This window comes from Purpureocillium lilacinum (genome assembly GCF_023168085.1).
Source record: "Purpureocillium lilacinum CBS 284.36 DNA, scaffold_2, whole genome shotgun sequence".
Taxonomy (NCBI): Eukaryota; Fungi; Ascomycota; class Sordariomycetes; order Hypocreales; family Ophiocordycipitaceae; genus Purpureocillium; species Purpureocillium lilacinum.
The window spans coordinates 4026601-4043483 of NW_027072112.1; the positions used below are offsets into that span (position 1 = coordinate 4026601).

General features: G+C 57.5%; 5 protein-coding genes across 5 annotated transcripts; 1 reads left to right on the top strand and 4 right to left on the bottom strand.

Annotated features, from left to right (window-relative positions):
• Positions 1 to 999: 999 nt before the first annotated feature.
• Positions 1000 to 5487, bottom strand: PLICBS_002982 (Bud site selection protein bud4; the record flags this gene model as incomplete). Its single annotated transcript, XM_065600115.1, has 5 exons — positions 1000 to 1461; positions 1516 to 2240; positions 2295 to 5193; positions 5241 to 5387; positions 5473 to 5487. The coding sequence occupies 5 exons, from the start codon at positions 5485 to 5487 to the stop codon at positions 1000 to 1002; spliced, it is 4248 nt and encodes a 1415-aa protein (XP_065456187.1).
• Positions 5488 to 6695: 1208 nt separating this feature from the next.
• Positions 6696 to 7578, bottom strand: PLICBS_002983 (enzyme that catalyzes the fourth step in the histidine pathway; the record flags this gene model as incomplete). The annotated part of the gene is made up of 3 exons (XM_065600116.1): positions 6696 to 6982; positions 7040 to 7229; positions 7279 to 7578. 3 exons carry the CDS (start codon positions 7576 to 7578, stop codon positions 6696 to 6698), a joined length of 777 nt encoding a protein of 258 aa, XP_065456188.1.
• A 387-nt stretch (positions 7579 to 7965) lies between these two features.
• On the bottom strand, positions 7966 to 10120 carry PLICBS_002984 (uncharacterized protein; the record flags this gene model as incomplete). Its single annotated transcript, XM_018322702.2, has 9 exons — positions 7966 to 8308; positions 8361 to 8414; positions 8459 to 8524; positions 8582 to 8939; positions 8986 to 9185; positions 9241 to 9416; positions 9463 to 9712; positions 9762 to 9895; positions 9944 to 10120. The coding sequence occupies 9 exons, from the start codon at positions 10118 to 10120 to the stop codon at positions 7966 to 7968; spliced, it is 1758 nt and encodes a 585-aa protein (XP_018177932.2).
• Positions 10121 to 11946: 1826 nt separating this feature from the next.
• Positions 11947 to 13871, top strand: PLICBS_002985 (uncharacterized protein; the record flags this gene model as incomplete). Its single annotated transcript, XM_018322703.1, has 7 exons — positions 11947 to 12139; positions 12191 to 12383; positions 12433 to 12556; positions 12609 to 12699; positions 12745 to 12805; positions 12852 to 13212; positions 13263 to 13871. 7 exons carry the CDS (start codon positions 11947 to 11949, stop codon positions 13869 to 13871), a joined length of 1632 nt encoding a protein of 543 aa, XP_018177933.1.
• Positions 13872 to 14307: 436 nt separating this feature from the next.
• Positions 14308 to 15342, bottom strand: PLICBS_002986 (uncharacterized protein; the record flags this gene model as incomplete). The annotated part of the gene is made up of 1 exon (XM_018322704.1): positions 14308 to 15342. One exon carries the CDS (start codon positions 15340 to 15342, stop codon positions 14308 to 14310), a length of 1035 nt encoding a protein of 344 aa, XP_018177934.1.
• Positions 15343 to 16883: the final 1541 nt, after the last annotated feature.

The following is a 16883-nucleotide window of genomic DNA, read 5'->3' on the forward strand; positions in this document are numbered from 1 at the left end:
TGGTGGATGCAGGTACAGGGAAGTCTGCGTAGCAACAAGTGACACGCAGCGCACGTCCTGTGGTACGAAGTACCTGGCGCAATGTAGATTCGCGGCAGGCCGTGGCGCACGAATGAATGGACCCCCCTGGCGCTTCGCATGAAACCAGGCTGTCTCGCTTCCAATCGAGCTTCGGGCTGGACTGCGCCTCTGCTGACGCCAGGTGCCGCCAGCAACGTTCAGGCGGCTGCTCCCCCCTTCGCCCCCTCAATGGAATCCATCTCGGCTTGACAGGGCCTCCACCTCACACATCGCCCGGTCAATGGATCCAGTGTCCATCCCGTTCTCAGCCGCGCAATGGTGGGCAGCCGACCTGGACAATTGCCTTGGTGGACAATGGCTTGAAGCCGTGCCAGCGGCGCCCCCAGCGCCTCGTGTCGCAGAATGCCTGGGGCTTCAACACACCAGCCGACCGAGCTGGGCCTTCTCACTAGAAGCGCATTCATACGAGCCCCTCACGTGATTGACACCGGCCATGCGGCCCGATGTGCCCCACGAGACCACGCGCAACGAGATAAAGTACCTAGTAGTAAAAGTACCGCCCTCATGCGTACAGTCTTTTTACAGTGGCAAACGTGCTTCATTATCTTCCTGCAAGAGCTGCTTCTTTTCATACAGATATTCATACGTACAGACGAGAGTGCCGCCAGGTCCTGGCCATAGTGGTACCACGAAAAGAAATAGACACCTCCGACGCCGACTTCCTTCGCCTCGCCGTGACACTCTCGTAATCCAACAGGGCTTCAATATCGAAGCGAAGGGGAAACGAGCAAATAAAAACACAAAAGGACAGGCTGCCGCGTGTGCAGCAGATGGACAGGCACCCTAATGAGTGGGTACAGCAACGCCTCCTCGCTCGAGGCTTCGTCATGAGATCATGCCCAGTGCCATGGTCGCATTTCCCGTGAAGGACTCATCTCTCGTGTTGCCGCCCGCCCGCCCGGCGACCTAAAAGGCCGCTCAGAGGAGCGTGCTCTTGGTTCGCGAGTGCACGCGACGGCCCTCGGCGCGGCGCCGGAGCTCCTGCTCCCGCTTAAGGACCAGCTCGCACCACTTCGCCCGCGATCTGACGCCGTTGCTGTCCTCTTCCACGCCGCCGTCGCTGCGTCCGATGACATCCGAGAGCACCTTCATCCAGCCCTCCTTGTCTTCGGCCGTGTCGGCGTAAAAGTCAATCACCTCGCCATTGTTGAACCGGATGCGGAAACCCTCCTCGACGAACATGTAGCCCTCTTCCTCCTCGGCAAAGGCTGATCGACGGCGTTTGCCCTTATTGACCGTCTCCTTCTCTGTCAGCGCCCGCCGGTCGTCAATCAACCGCTTTGCGTTTCCGAGATTGATGGTCGCTCGGGGCTGTCGAGTGGCCTCGTGATATGCCGTCAATTTGGCACCGACGAGCTTAAAGTATCGGCGGCGCCAGTACTGAAGCAATGTTAGCCATCGAGCAAAAATCACGGGCTTAGCGAAATTACTTACAGGGCAGTCGCCGCCTTGCTGGCTGAGATGGCCCTCCCAGTTGCGCGACAGCCTCTCTTCGGCCGCCCTGAGCTCCCTGACGCACGAGTTCATGCTCTTGGGCATGTCCTCGTCCTTGGAGTTCTTGGGGCGCGGGACGAAGAGCAGCTGGAGCTCCAACTTTCCAATCTTGTACGGCGCCCTGCGAACGATGCCGTTGTTGCCACGCTTGCTCTTGACGCTCGACGCGAAGCTCTCCTCCTCGGTTGCCCACTCGTTGAAGCAGGCCACCTCGGCCATGTATGGTCGCCCGAAGCATCGGCTCTCGTGCTCCTTAAGGCAGACGTACGCGCGGGCAAAGCTACCATCCTCTGCTGCCAGAGGCGAGAGGAGCTCGTAACCAGTTGGTGCGTTGTTCCGTCTTGCGAGAGCATCTCTCTGCTGCTGGGCGAAGCGCTCCTCTTCGGCCTTTTGCCTCATCTCCATCTCCCTGCGCTTCTTCGGAGACGCAAACACTCTGCTGAACGTTGAAGTCTTGGTCTTAGCCATCTTGGCCGATGCGATAGGAAGCTCCTCCGGGAGGGGCTTCTCCAGCTTCACGTTGAGAGTCAGCTGGAACTCGAGATCGTTGGGCACGACAAGCTCAAATTCCTGGCCGATTGGTGCGTTGCGGGCCAGTTCAAGCCAGGCTGTGGTAACGCAGTGCACCCCGTTATCCAAGGTCAAGCTGAACCACGTGCGCTCGTCTGGGACCGTTAGCAAAGCCGAAGCCCAAAATGTGCTTTATTCATAGAACTTACTCTTCGGAAGCGGCAGATCCAAGTCCTTGACCCCCATCACCTTAACAAAGAGACGGCCTCTTTCGCCACTGTCAATAGTGGCTTCGGACTGAGCATCGTCTTCAACCGAATGGTTGATGGCGGTAGCGTTGCTGTCCTGGCCAGGCAGCGGCGGCACGGGACCGTTGTTAGCTGGGCGCTTGCGGCTGGCGCTTCTCTGGCGGACCTGGCCATTCCAGGGTTCGACGACCCACGACTGAGGTCGGTCAGTCTTGATGGGCGAATTGTTGGCTGAACGGGCCTTCCAAGTCATTTCGCCGTCCTTATCGCTCGCCGTCACGACCTTTGTATTCTGTCGCATGAGATAACCGCGCTGGGAACGGATGGTTACGTTAGCATCAATCTCTTTGAGCAGTGGATCGCGAGGGGTCCGGCCATGTGTCTTCGGGGCTTTGACAGATCGTTCGGATGGGGAAAGGGTAATATCAACCTTTTGAGCTTCAATGACTCTCTCAAAGTCCTGGTCGAGGCTGAGGCCCATGTCGATGTCCAGCGTTAAGCTTCGGTTCTTCAAGCTCGGGTGGCGCTCAAGACTCTCCTCCGGAACAGTGTCCTGGATATCGCCATAGTTTTGCGAGAGACGGTTGCGATGCTTCTCGGGAATCGGAGGCACAGTTGGGACCTCCTGGCTGACCTGGCGGCGAGCTTCTCTCATCGCAGCCAAGTCGGCAGGGGTGTTGGACAGTCGGGTCTTGAGTTTTGAGCCTGACGCAGACTTGATGGTTGCTACGCGTTCAGGAATGACCGGCGAATCTCGCGCCTCCTGCTCGTCTTCGGATTCGTCCATGGGATGATGGATGACCGAATCAGGGGTGCCGGGCTCGTCATCCTCGTCGTCTTCAGGCTCACCCCAGCCGGTCCCGTCATACTCGGGCTTGGACATGCGCCTCTCTGGCGTTCCTGGCCGCTTCACACGGCCGGCCTCAGGGTCGGCCGCAGTCTCCTTGACCCCATCTTGTGATACAGGAGGGGTGACGCTGGTGCGCTCGGTAGAGAAGGCTGTATGAGCAAAGGCAGGGGCAAGGTCAGGAATGGAAGCACCTAGGCTCAAGAAAGGAGCAGGAGAGTTTGCTCGAGGGGTAGTGACTCCAGCCTCCGTGGACTCCTTATCAGTGGTGCCAGGTGCCTGCTCGTTGTCCGAGTAGTTGCTTTCTGCATCTGCTTGCTGGATTTGCGAATCGCCGTCTTCCATTTCGTCGAGGTCATCGCCATACAGGTCCAAGACATCGTCTTCCTCGTGGTTGCGAGTAATGATGACGGAGTCTTCCTGCTCATACTCCTCTTCCTCCTCGAGGATCGACTCTTCCGTAGAAGGCAGCGGGATATCAGGATCGATCAGCTCCGCTCTTTCTGGACTTCGCTCGGGACTGCGGTGCGAGACTGGGGTCGCGGCAGGGGAGGAAAACTGATACTCGGAGTCTCGATGGGTTGTGTTACCGTTGACCCGGCGCATGATAGACTCTCGAGAAATCCGCGAAGGCATCTCATAGTCGCCGAGAAGGGAGATATCCCCGACGGTGTCGTCCTCTTCGGCAGCCTCGAGGTCGTTGGTGGAATCGGCCTCGGACTGGGGAGTAGAGCCACGGTCGCGGCTTGCGCCCCTTCTAAGACGGCGCTCACGCTGCTGCTCGGCTGCGGTCTTCCCATTTGAGTCGTCCGAGAGCATCATAAGCTTCAGGCGCTCTTCGAGAGTCATCTTCCCATTGCCAAAGCTCTGGATGTCGAGCTTGCTAGCCGACGCCGGAGGGGGAACAGGCAGACTCCGGTGAGAGGAGCCGCCCAACATCCGCTCTGCCGTAGCTGAGAGACCCGGCGACGCTGGCTCAGAAGCTGCTGACTGATTCCTCACATGGCCAAGACCAGGGAGGGGAGGCAGCGGACGATGGTCGCCATTTGAGTTGGCAGAGTCAGTCCGCTGATGAGAGGGGCGGGCTGGCGAAGCCACGGAAGGAATGTTCTCGGGCATTGGGCTACCCTCGAACTCGACCGGGTTGTTGTGATGGGTCATGGGGCTCTCGCCGCGCCAGTCGTCAGGGCCGACCACCGGAGTCTTGTCGGTGTCCTCGAGAGACGCGTCGAAGCTGTCATCCTGAAGACCAATGTGTCCAGGGTCATACATGACATCGTCATCGTCGTCATCGTCGACTGATTCGTAGCTGCCCTCGCGCGAGTTCGTGCCGACAGACGACAAATCTGGAGTCGCCATCTCATACTCGTTGATTTGGGGCGGCGCGGCGTCAAAGGTCACGCTCTTCGGGTGTCTGTGTAGGAAGCGACCCTCGGGCAGGCCGTGCTCGTCAACGGAAGAATGCCCGGACCATGTGCCGGCCTCTGGGTCGAAGATGCCCTTGTTGAACTTGGTCGGCGACAGAGAGGATTTGGTAGGCGAGGCTTGGCCCTTGCTTGGGGTCGGGGCCCGTGGGAGCGCGCCCGGGCCGTTGGACGCCACCAGCGGCGACGTCTTGGAAGGGCTCATCATGGAGAGACTCGACTTGCTGTCGAAGGCTCGCGGCTCTGAGTCGGAGGAACGAAGGCCGCCTGAGCTAGACGACGACGCGAACGAGTTTCCTTGGACCTTAGCGAGGGGTCTCTCGATATGAGGAATCCGAGTCGGATCATATTCCTGCTTCTGCTCCAGGGCCAAAATGTTGCTGTTCCGGACACGAGAAGCCCTCTGGAGACGCTCAATCGAGGACCGTCGGGTTGGCGATGTCGACCCCGAACGGGCTCCAGCGAACATGTTCTCTGCGTTGCGGTTCTGCCAGAAGAGGCGAGGCGAGGTCGCCGAGTCGAGAGGTGACGACTGGAATGGCGAGGAGTCGTTGCCCGGGACGGAGGCCTTTGTGCAGAGCGTGAGTGCCTGGGAGGGGAGAACAAGAGAGGAAAGAGGAGGGGAGGGCAACAAACCTTTGTTGGGGTATACTGTCGCCAGCTGGGCGAGTTGCGCCGCTTCTCGGTGGGAGAAATCTCTGAGAGAGGGCGGGGCAGACTGTTGCCGGCCATCTTTGTGGGCGACGAGCTGGGCGTGCTTTTGGCTATGCGTAGAGGATGCACCTGCGCCCCAGGGATCCGAGTCAGCGACGCCCTCGACGGCGTGTTTTGATTCGCGGGGGAGTACTGGGAATGGCACTCGACATACCGGTTCTGAGGCCATGACGGCCGCTGTTGATTGTTCGGGTTTGGGACTAGAACAGGCTGGAATGCATCGAGCCCGGACGAACAAATGAGATGGTGGATGCGATGGAATGCTCGATCACTCCGTCTCCTGATCCGGGGCGATGATGACAGTGTCGCAGTCGCTTCCCCTTTGGTGAGGGCAAGATGGGGCGAGCGACGCCTAGACAAAGGAAGCAGATGGAGATATGTAGCAGCCCGGCCCAAGCGGCGACCAGCACGCACGCACGAACGAATGAACGGACGAACGAGCGAGAGGAGAGACAGCTGCAAATGCAACTGCAACTGCAACGACGCGGTTTGACGAGGCGGTGCCGTTGACGATGCGGAAGCAAGGCTTGCGGCGGCGGTTCAGTTCAAGGGAAGGGAGCAAGCAGAATGGGATTCGCGAGGAGGTGACGGTTTGTCGTTTAAGGCACGCCCGACGCGGGTGACGGCCAGCTGCGGCGTGATTGGCGGCGCAGAAAGTAAACAGCATGGGCGGTCGCCGTTGGGCGTTGCCGTGGCGACTGAGAGCCACTGCAGCGCTGTTCAAGGGCCGCTATAGCCCGCCTGCGACGCCACCTGGACAGCCGCTGCAGGGTACCCCGCCTGCCCGCGTCCACCGGCCGGCCACTGAGAGCTCGCTGGAGGCTCTAAAAACAGGCGCCCCTGCGGGCTGCTGGAGTCGCCACGGCAGCGGACCAGGGTCTGAGACGATGGGGAGCACAAACAATGGGCGCCGTTTGTGTGGTTGAAGTGGTCACCCATCATCGTCTTTGTGCAATTGTCAGATGTGAGCGATGGAGGCGCCCGCCCGGGCCCGCTGCACGTATGTTGTGCTCGTCCCCATCGACTCTGTCCCTGCCCACCCGCTTATCGTCATCGGCCAAGCGTTCGTGCCGCGACGCCCGCCCTGGTCCAATCGCCAGGCGGCTGAACCCGGCGCTCGTTGAGCATCCTGCTTTTCCAAAGTCCATGCTCACGCTCGGTTGGCTCCCTGATCCCGGCTGTGTTCCCTCGGCAATGCTGTGACCCTGCGAACTTGAACCCATGGAGCGAGCGGGCTGCGTCTACGCCGCCATGAGCCCAACCTTGTAGTTCGTGTTATTGTTGGGTTGCCAATGAGCCGATGGCATCTTTGTTTGACCTTGGTTCCCTGTTCCGACGTCGAGACTGATTCAACCTTGGTCGAGACTTGTTGCGACTTCAACTCTGCCGTCTGTTCCAATCTACACAGTCATCAAACTTTACACCAGACCCCCCGAAGCAGTCGAGGGCGCTCCCAATCGTTAAGTCGACCTTTCCTCCGCTGAGCTTCTTCACTAGTTCCAGGTCCTCGAGGTTTCTGCCTCCGCCGGCGTACGTGACGGGGATGGAGCACCACCGCGCCAAACGCTCCACCAATTTCTCGTCTATCCCTCTTTGAAGGCCCTCGTTGTCCGCGGCGTGGATGAGGAACTCGGAGCAGTATGGCTCCAGTGCCTTGATGGATGCTGTTCCTCGTCAGCGGGTCCGCCTCATCGCATGAAACGTAGAGCAGGGCGGCAAACCTTGGTTGACCTCCATGTCTGTGATCGTCTGCCACTTGTTCATGGCAACAAACCAGCTGTCCTCTCCGCGACGACGGCAGCTAAGATCAATGACGAGCTTGTTCTTGTTACCACCCAGCTGCTCGAGCACCGCGTCCAACCTCGCCTGGCTGAAATGACCGTCGGGGAAGAGGTATGAAGTGATGATGATCTAGTCGCTCAGCTATTGCTCATGACCAAACGAGTCTGCGCCAGCTCACCTTGGAAGCGCCGGCTTCCATCCACTCCTTTGCATTTTTGTCGTTGATACCGCCGCCGACCTGAAGATGCCCCGGCCACGCCTGAAGAGCCTGCCTGGCCGACTCTTCGTTGCCCGGGCCTAGCATGATGACGTGGGAGCCCTCGAGCGCATTGTCTTTGTAAAGTTGGGCGTAATACGCCGCCGGATGCTGAGAGACGTAGTTGGTCTGAAGGGCCGCTGACGTGCTGTCAAGCGTGCCGCCGACGATCTGCTTGACCTGGCCAGCGTGCAAGTCTATACACGGCCTGAATTTGGTCATCTTGTCACGCACGATGCGATGGTCGTCGTGCTGGGAAGTGCGCTTCGGGGGGGTTGAGGTTGTGAGCTCTGTGACGGGCGCTTGCTTGAGTTGAGATTGATGGTGGGGCGCGACTGCCGAAAGTGACGCAGCCGATGACTGGTTGGTGCTCTCACTCCTTTGGACATTCGCGAGATTGGCCAACCTCACTCAATAGGTACCGTTCACATCATCAACCACCAATCTACATAAGTAGAATTTAGCCTCTATCTCCTCGCAGGTCCTCACAGGACCTGTGTCTAAGATTCTACCTAGGTACTTTCGTGCCTGTTCTATGAGTCATCCCTTGATTCTATTTCCGTGGCCTCCGTTGAATCCGGGCTGCGGTGTTGATGGCCTGGCCAGAACTTAGGCTCCGCTGGGCTCTCCGCTTGAGGCCTGGCTTTTCTTCTTTCTCTTCTCTTCGTCTGCCTTCTTACCCTCTTCCTTCAACTTTGCGTCGTCTGGCCGTGAAAGCTCCACCTGCGGCATGAGAACAAACGCCAGTACAAATGCGAATGCCGCTAAAGACGCGCCAACAATGAAAATCACACGAAATCCCTGCCTATACGCCGGAATGAGAATGCTTCGAATGCGCTGAGCGTCAGCCTCCGAGACTGTGTCCAGGAAGGTCTGCGGATTGCTCAGGAGCGTTTTGGATGTGGCCTTGTCGAGGCCGAGCGACCCGAGATCGCTGGCTAGAACGTTGTTTCTGTCACGGTCAATCGACCGACTTAAACGCCGAAACGACAAGATGGACCTACAATATTGTCCCCGAGACAGCCAGACCGAGCGTGGACCCGAGATTGCGCACGAAACTGGATCATTAGCGATGCTGGAGCCCTGGCTCAGGGGCACTTACTTTCTGAAGGATGTGACAACTGCCATGTCGCGCCTCTCCACTCCAGCCTGCGTGGCGATCAGAGCCCTGGACGACGTGCGTCCGTTAGTCACAGAGATAGGGACGCCAGGTACGCGCACCTACGGTTGCAATGTGTTTCCAACTCCGACGCCGATGAGCAGCGCGTAGCCAATCTGCTTTCCAACCCCCGTGGTCTCGTCAAGCGTTGACATGAGCCCCAGGCCTACAGCCCAGCAAACCCAGCCAAAGAGGATACACTCACGATAGCGGCCCACCCAGTGGACGACGAGCCCGGACAAAGTGCTACTCAGCGTCTGGACAATGGTGATGGGCAAAAGCATTGCCCCTGACTTCGTAGCTGAGTAGCCGTAAACCAGCTGGTAGAAGGACGGTACGTAATAGACCTGCATGACAAAATTCCATCCGTTGATCGCCATGGTCAAGCATGCGCCGTTGACTATCTTGGATTTGAAGATGTGGACTAACACGGTCAGTTGCCGGCCGAGCTTGTACAAGGGGAGACGTACGCGGCACGAGCGGGTATCGAGGCCCTTTCCACTGCCATAGCACGAAGCTGATGGACACGACGGTGCCCACTACCAGGGTGGCTATGACATGGGCCGAGTCCCATGGGTGCTCGCGCCCCCCCCACGTAAGGCCCAGGATGACTACTGTCATGCCTGCCAGGGCGAGGAAGATGCCGAGAAAGTCCACAGCCTTGAGCTTCCTGGACGCATCAATTTGTCAGCGACCGTTCGACTTCGCCTGCTACAACGACTCACAGCTTCCAGTCTCCTTGTACCCTCTTGAGCGGCATGAAGAAGACGACGCAGAACGTCGTCAGAAACGTCAGTGGCAGGTTCAGACGAAAGATCCAGCGCCACGAGTCAGTCGACTTGGACGAGAGGGCACCGCCGATGACGGGCCCAATGCCGTTGGCAATGGCTACGACTGCACCCTGGCAAGCGTTAGAAGAGCCACAAGAAGATGCGAGGAAGACTCACAAGGATGCCCTGGTACTTTCCGCGCTCACGCAGGGGAACGACATCACTGACGATCAGCTGGGCAACCGTCATCAAGCCACCGCCGCCGATACCAGTAAAGGCACGAAATATCGTTAACTGGAGGACGGACTTCGAGAGGGACGAGGCCAGAGAGCCGAAGAAGAAAATGGCCAGACCGGTCAAGAGGACGACTTTTCGAGACCAAATGTCCGACAATCGTCCGTAGAGGAGCTGGCCGACGGTGGAAGTACTGCATGCTGGTCAGAGCTGGTCTCTACAAAGGCGAGCATAACGCCTACATGAAGTATCCGCTCGCAATCCACGACACCTGATCCGTGGATCCCAGTGCGTTACCAATGATGTACAAGCTGGCCGCGAGGGTTGTCTGGTCCATGAGCGCCAGCAGGTCGACGCTCGCGCAGGCGAGAAAGATCTGACAAGCCAGTCAGCTTGGTCGCTGTGCCTCGTTTGCGCTGCTTACCGTGATGATGGTTCTTTTTGGCACATAATTTGTCTGTTCGTTGAACTCATGCGACTTGCCGCTGGTCTCCGAATTGCTGTCACCAGTGACACTGGGCGCAGGAGCATCGTCGACCCCGTTGCTGGTTGGTGCATCATGGACGAGCGGCCCTGAAGGACCTTTCACCTGCTTTTCCATTGTTGATGAACAGTTGGTGACCAGGGCGAGCAGTGCGGTCTCGCAGACCTGGCGACGGGAAGTCAGCTCGTGCTTCAAAAAGCATGACGCGCAGCGGCATCAGTCGCTGCTACCCACAGGAGCTGGTGGCTACCCTGAATCGAGTTACGAAAATTTGTCGAGCAAGCGGATGAACCTGTATGGCTTCTGGAGACCGGCAAGGGTCCTTTTGACGAGACCGGACGGGCCGCGCCATCGCCTTCCTCGAAAGCGATTGTTGTCTGGCTGAGCTGGACCGGATCTGGACCACCACCGGCGCGCCGATCCCTGGGCCCAATGATGCGAACCCGGCTGACCTCGCATCAGACAAGGTTATGCTTAACCAAGCCCTGTCTTGCCTCTTGAGATGGCGGAAATGGCACGTTGGTGGAGCTGGGCCACCTTGATACTTGTGCCTGCAGTCCACAGCCGGCCCGTTGCTTGTATTAATTACAATTTAGAACTGCCCATGACAGCTCTTGGCAACACTTCTTGATAATCCGGTCGTCTCGTCTGGCAGGAGCCGAGGCGAGCGACGTCGCATCCCCGTCTCGTGCGATTGTGCCAGACTTGGGTCATATTGCGCGCCAATTGCCTCGCATCCGGCCTGCGTGCGTTTGAGAAGATTTGAGTCCGGCACTTGCCCCCCACGAGAGTCTTCGCTGCCGATCTCCAGGGACGGATCGCCGCCTCTCCCGCACCCCGGCCACCTCGTCTGGCTCCACTCCAAGGGCGGCGTCAGGCACGCCGTAAGCGGTCTATCAAGGTGCCTGTCAGTTCTCACACGGAATAAATACGCTATAGCGGCACTGTTGTACCATTAGGCCGTCCAGCGCTGTGCTCTCCGGGGTTCCATCCATCGAAGCTTGTGAGAGAGCCTGAAGTGGTGATGCGTCCATGAACCTTCAACAGAATTATCGCAAAGACGCATGTCAGCCGTGCCTCGACAGCAGCCTGGAGATGGGCAGTCCATCCACGTCCACTCCGCCGCTTGTTCTCTCGCCATCGCGATGCTGCGGTCATCTCGCCGGGACCCTGTTGACTGGGAGCGCTGCTGCCACGCGAAACCAATTACGCTATCATGGACCACTTCAGGGTCTGTTCGCGCTGCTGCGCTAGCGCACTTGCATTAGTCCATGCAAATCACACGGCTTTTTGTCCAGAACGTCATTGAATGAGGTCTCCTGGTGAGACCTTGATGGCTTGAGGCGGTACCGGGCTTCGTGACGCTCATGTTAGTGGGATCTTGCCGCATGCGGTCGCCTGGTACACGTAAACAAGTCATGGAACCGCCTCACCGTTTGGTACCAGCGGCTGCGCTTGATCTATTCCATGATGATCGGCTAGCATCTCGACGTTCTCGACATGTCACGGTATACGTGGCATCCCGCAAACGATGCTGCATCCCGCGCAAAAGCCTCATGACATGGAACGGGCATTCGTTGGGCCGTGCCAAGCATTGATCCCTTTCGGCCTTCTCTTCTGGTAAGAGGCCAGAGATCTGGAAGCCGTTCGACCCTCCCTTGGAGGACCGTTGTGAAGCATCTGTAGCGCTGAAACGAGTGATTCCGCGCGATATATCTTCCACAACCCTGGTCGCAAGCCCACTTCTTGCTTGCAGATGCCGACTCTCTGACAAGGCACAGTGTCATATGCTTCGCGACTGGCCACACTTCGGATCAATTTTCGCATAAGTAGTGTGAGTGCCGAGACCAGGGGCCAACGCTGCTGTCTCTGCGGTCCGATAACCTTCAACCTTGTCTCGGATCACGATAGCTAGAGATACAAGCTGTGCCATCTCAACCGCCATGGCAAAAGAAAACACCCTCAACGTCTACAAGGGGCCCCATTCGCTCCGAGATTACTTCGATCCGGAATCGTCACCCCCATTGCCGCTGGTTGAGGTCCCGGACTGCCTTAACCCGTATCGCCAAGATGGAATCCGCATCTACGCCAAGATGATGTCCATGCACCCTGCCAATAACGTCAAGTCCATGCCAGGTAAGAGTCAAATTTGACTCGGGTCCAAAAAGGCAAAACTGACGGGAACAGCCCTGAACCTTCTCAGTAATAGCATCGTCCCTGGCAAGACCGAGACGGTGGTCGAGTATAGCTCCGGCTCGACTGTCTTGTCCATGTCACTGATCGCCCGCGCACTCTATGGATTGCCGGATGTGCGAGCCTTTCTGAGCAATAAAACGAGCACCGCCAAGATTCGGCTGATGCAGCTGTTTGGCATCAACATGTGAGCGTCGTTCCTGCTCTCCATCTTTTCTTCCTCCTGACTCCTGTAGCACTTTGTTTGGAGGCCCTTCACAGCCGGAACCACTAGACGAACGAGGCGGCATCAGGGCCGCGCAGCGGATGGCTTTGGAGTCGGAGACTGCCATCAACCCAAACCAATACGAAAATGACAATGTAGGTCCCGACATGGAGTCTCCCGAAGTCGCGTAGTGACTGACAGACACAGAACTGGAAGGCGCATGTCAAATGGACGGGACCGCAAATCCTGAAGCAACTGCCTGAGATCAATGTTATATGCGCAGGAATGGGCACATCTGGTAGGCGCTCTTCGCTATCTTGATGCGCCTCTGCTGATCAGACAGGAACCATGACTGGACTAGGCTCTTTCTTCAAGGAGGCCAAGCCTTCGGTCCTCCGTCTCGGGTACGAAGCACCTAGGCTCCAACGGCCATCTAGCTAACCTGCACAGGGTATGCACCGCTCCGGGTGATCGGGTCCCTGGCCCTCGCTCTTATGCCCTCCTTGCCCCCGTCGAGTTCCCCTGGCGTGCGGCCGTCGACCACATCGAAGAAGTGGGCTCACACGAGTCGTACTCTCTGTCCCTCGAGCTCATTCGCAATGGCCTCGTCTGTGGTCCATCGTCCGGTTTCAACCTCCAGGGTCTCTACCAGCTCATCGAGAAGCGCAAGGCTGAGGGTACTCTCGGCAAGCTGGCAGGTCCAGACGGCGAAATCCACTGCGCATTTCTGTGCTGCGATCTTCCGTATCAGTACGTCAATGAATACTTTGACAAGCTGGGCGATGAGCACTTTGCGCCCATCAACAACCAAGTAGGCGTCCTCCCCGCTGCTGCCCGAGACTCCAACGACTAATTGTTCAGGAACTTCTTGGTGTCGACTCGTACCGATACGACGAGAAGTGGGAGCGTGATGCCACGGATGCTCTGAACGACTTTTTCGGGGTTGACCAGTCCATGATTGGTGACGTCCTCCGTGTCGCTCCTAGCAATCCGGAGCTTGAAGGTCTTATCCAGCAGAAACCTGACACTGCTGTCCTGGACCTCCGTCAGGCCGATGACTTTACGCAATTTCGCCTCCCTGGCTCCGTCAACATTCCCTTTGTGCAGCCCGGAAGCGCAAGTCCGTTTTCGGACCCCAGCATTCTCAGAATCCTGTGGCAGCGCCTCGAGGACACGTTCAAGTCACCTTCACAAGACCTGCGGCAGCTCATGCTCGGAAAGCGCATCCTGGTGCTGTGCTACGACGGCGATAGCGCCCGCGTGGCGACGAGTGTACTGCGCGCAAAGGGCTACGAGGCAGACAGCATACGCGGCGGGTTCAAGGCCCTGGGCGAGATGCGCGCAGAGGCGCCCGCGCAGAAAACGGGGCAGCAAGACACTGTATGGCTGAAGTTGAGCTGTGAGTCCGCGCCGTCGCAGCCAAGTCATGTTGCCGTCGCCGTCAAGGCTGTTGAGTCGGCGTCTGGCTGAGCGGCGGTGCAGTGTCGGTAGACTCGACCTTTGCGAGACGAGACTGTACGATTGAGACGCGAGATGCGACTGGTTAGGGCTTCTTCGCTTATGTGCAGCATACGACTTGGAGAGCGGTCGCGACCAGTTGCGATTTATGCAAAACGATAGAGAGTATGAATATGAAGCACGACATGGCTGAACATATATGTGAATACCGCAATAGGCATCGGAAGATCGTGTATGATGTGGCCTCCCATCCTGGTGGCTCCTTCAACGCCATCTCTCTCGACGTACTTACTTCCACTCGTTGCTCTCGTTGGTCTTAGCTTGTCTGTGAAGTCGTGCACCATGGTCCGAAACGATGCAAACGAGACTGGCATTTTATTACTTATTTGCCAGGAAACAAAAAATCTACCATATCTTCTTGTTGCCATATATGTCATTTGAGAGCTTCTTATTGCCCTAGCTCATCGAGAGTCTCCTGCAGCAGCTCCCAGGCCCGAGCAGGAAGCTCCCCGAACATCCAGCACGCAGTGCCATCATAAGCGCCCAAAGTCGTGATGCGCATCATATCGTACGGGTTCTTAATCGTCAAATAGCAGAAGTCGACCGTCCCGAGAGCGTTGTTTCTCGTCGCAGAGCCCTCGCCCTGACGCAGAACCGCCGAGCTGAGGTCAATGTCCAGCTCGTTGGTGAAGCGCACCAGGTTGTTGATGAGCAGCGGCGCCGCGTCGTCGTCGCTGCTCGTCAGGGCGGTAGTGTCGACACCGGCCTGTATGGCGCCGAGGAATGTGCGGAGCGACCGCGCTATGTTAGCCTGCGTGGTGAAACCCCCGATGCACGCGCGCTGAGAGACGGCGATGGGCCCCAAGCCGCCCGCCGTAGTGTTCGGTGACAGCTTGTTTGGCGCGAGCAACACCATGTTCTGCGTGTAGACTCCTCTGGCCTTGGACAGAGATGGTACGACCAGCCGCGCGTTAAGGATGTTCATCATGTTGATCGAGCGCGGCGTCGGGCTCGCTCTTGCGATCTGCTGTACGACCAGGGCCACGAATAGCTCGTCGGGTTGGTACGTCATCCAGGTGTCCTCATCCCCGTCCTCTGCAATCACCAGACTGCGTAGCCGTTTGAGCGTGTCCATTGGGATTCCAATGAGGCGCTCTTCTAAAATAGGCTGGGGGCTCCTGTGCACACACTCCTTCTCGTCCCCAGATCTGTGGCTCATCATTTGCTTCAGTTGCACATCCTCCTGAAGGCCCCTTTCATGTAGACCAGCCACCTCCGCAAGCATGTCGCTTGACGCCCCGAGCATTGGGGGCACCTCGTCTTCTCGTCCGTCAAGCACAAGCTGGAGGGCCTTCATGAAGCCGAGAGCGCCAGACACATCCCACGTGCAATGCGAAAAGGTGGTTGCCAGGAGTGTCGCATCCGTATAGTGGGTGATCTTGAAGGAGAGCTGCGGCGCATCTCGGTCTACCAAGTCATCCATTGTGTTGGGAAAACCTGGTGCGTGGCCGTATTCACGGAGCTCGCCAAGATGGGCGCTCAAGGAAACCGCATCTGCTGCTTCTTGGGGAAGCTGTCCCCCTAAAGGATGCTCGGCGAAGCGGCATGGGCACGTTTCAAACGCGAAGTTGAAGGCCGGTCGCGCTGCTGTGTATTGCCTCGGAACGTGTATTTCCAGCCCTTGTCCCTGGATGAGTTGAGGCTACACGTCAGCTCATTGCGTCTTCGTAATCAGCTCGATGTCTTCGACTGACCTTGGTTCTAAATCGGCCTCCAAGCTTCCTCCAGTCTCCAATTTGTAGTACTCTCGTGAGGGCCTGTTTTATCTGTTGGTGGTCTAGAATGTCGTTGAACTTGAAAAATGAAACCATGATGCAATGCTGGACCTTGGTGCCGTCGAGCAAGTGCACAGGATAGATGTCGTCGTCCCCATGGCCGTTGATGGGCCTTGCATCATCGACAGCCGCTGGCTGAAGCAAAGAAGTGACGGTCATGGTAATGCCGTATTGGGTCGAATGACTTGTGTTCAGTAATGGTCGTGGCAGTCGTCGCACATCTGCAGAGGCTCAATGGGCTCTATTAATCTCTCCTGGGTGAAAGGACAAGATTGAATGAAAACGAGCTAAACGTGTTAACGCTGACATCGAGGCAATGATAAGCTGAGGCCCCTCTGGTCGCGGTATAGCGTGGCATAGATAGCCTGGACGGCCCATTGTGAACAAGCAATGCATTGTGGATGAGAGTCTCAATTGCTCCTAGGACACGCGACTGTCCGGCTTCGGAAAGGCACTGGGGTCTGGTGTGTTTGATGGGAACGGCATAACGGCCAGCCTCGGCGAGATTGATTCATCGGCACCGATTTGCATACTTCCCTACCATCTCAAGGCACCAGACCTTCGGCACTGCATTCCAGAGTGTCTCAGCCTCGGAGATCCTTCTCCCCTGCTTTGCGACCAAAGCATGTGCCTGCCCCCAAGGGGCCTCAAAGTCCATGTGTAATGTTGTGCGCCTGAGAGCCCCCAATCCGACCATTCTCCTAAGGGGAAAGCAAGCTGCAGCTGTCAATTCTGTGCTGGCTTTAGGGTCAGGGCGGACAACATGAAGATTACATTGAGTGCGATTCGATACTTTGATACATGCAGCAGACGTGTGGTACTTACCGAGACATCGCGAGACATCGACGGCATGGAGAAACATTCACCGTTGCAAGGCGCTGATTACGTAGCGTGTTGTCAGAACGCTGTCACAATGGTTACGAGTCTAGCCTCACCCGGTCAACTGCTACCAGCGACTGCACAATGCCGGAAGAGAGCTCCGGTACGCCACAGCAGCATGGAGGCTATTGACAAGGTCCCTTGAGGAGAGCCACAGTGACGCAAAATGGCTGTGGCAAGAATGCTAGTTCTATTGCATGCGGAACAAAGGGGTCGAGATCAGCTTCTTTCTGTTGCACATGGCAATCGTCAATTCAGCTTCACGATGCAAACGTGCCGCCAGAGACAATTGTATAGCGTCATAATGAAT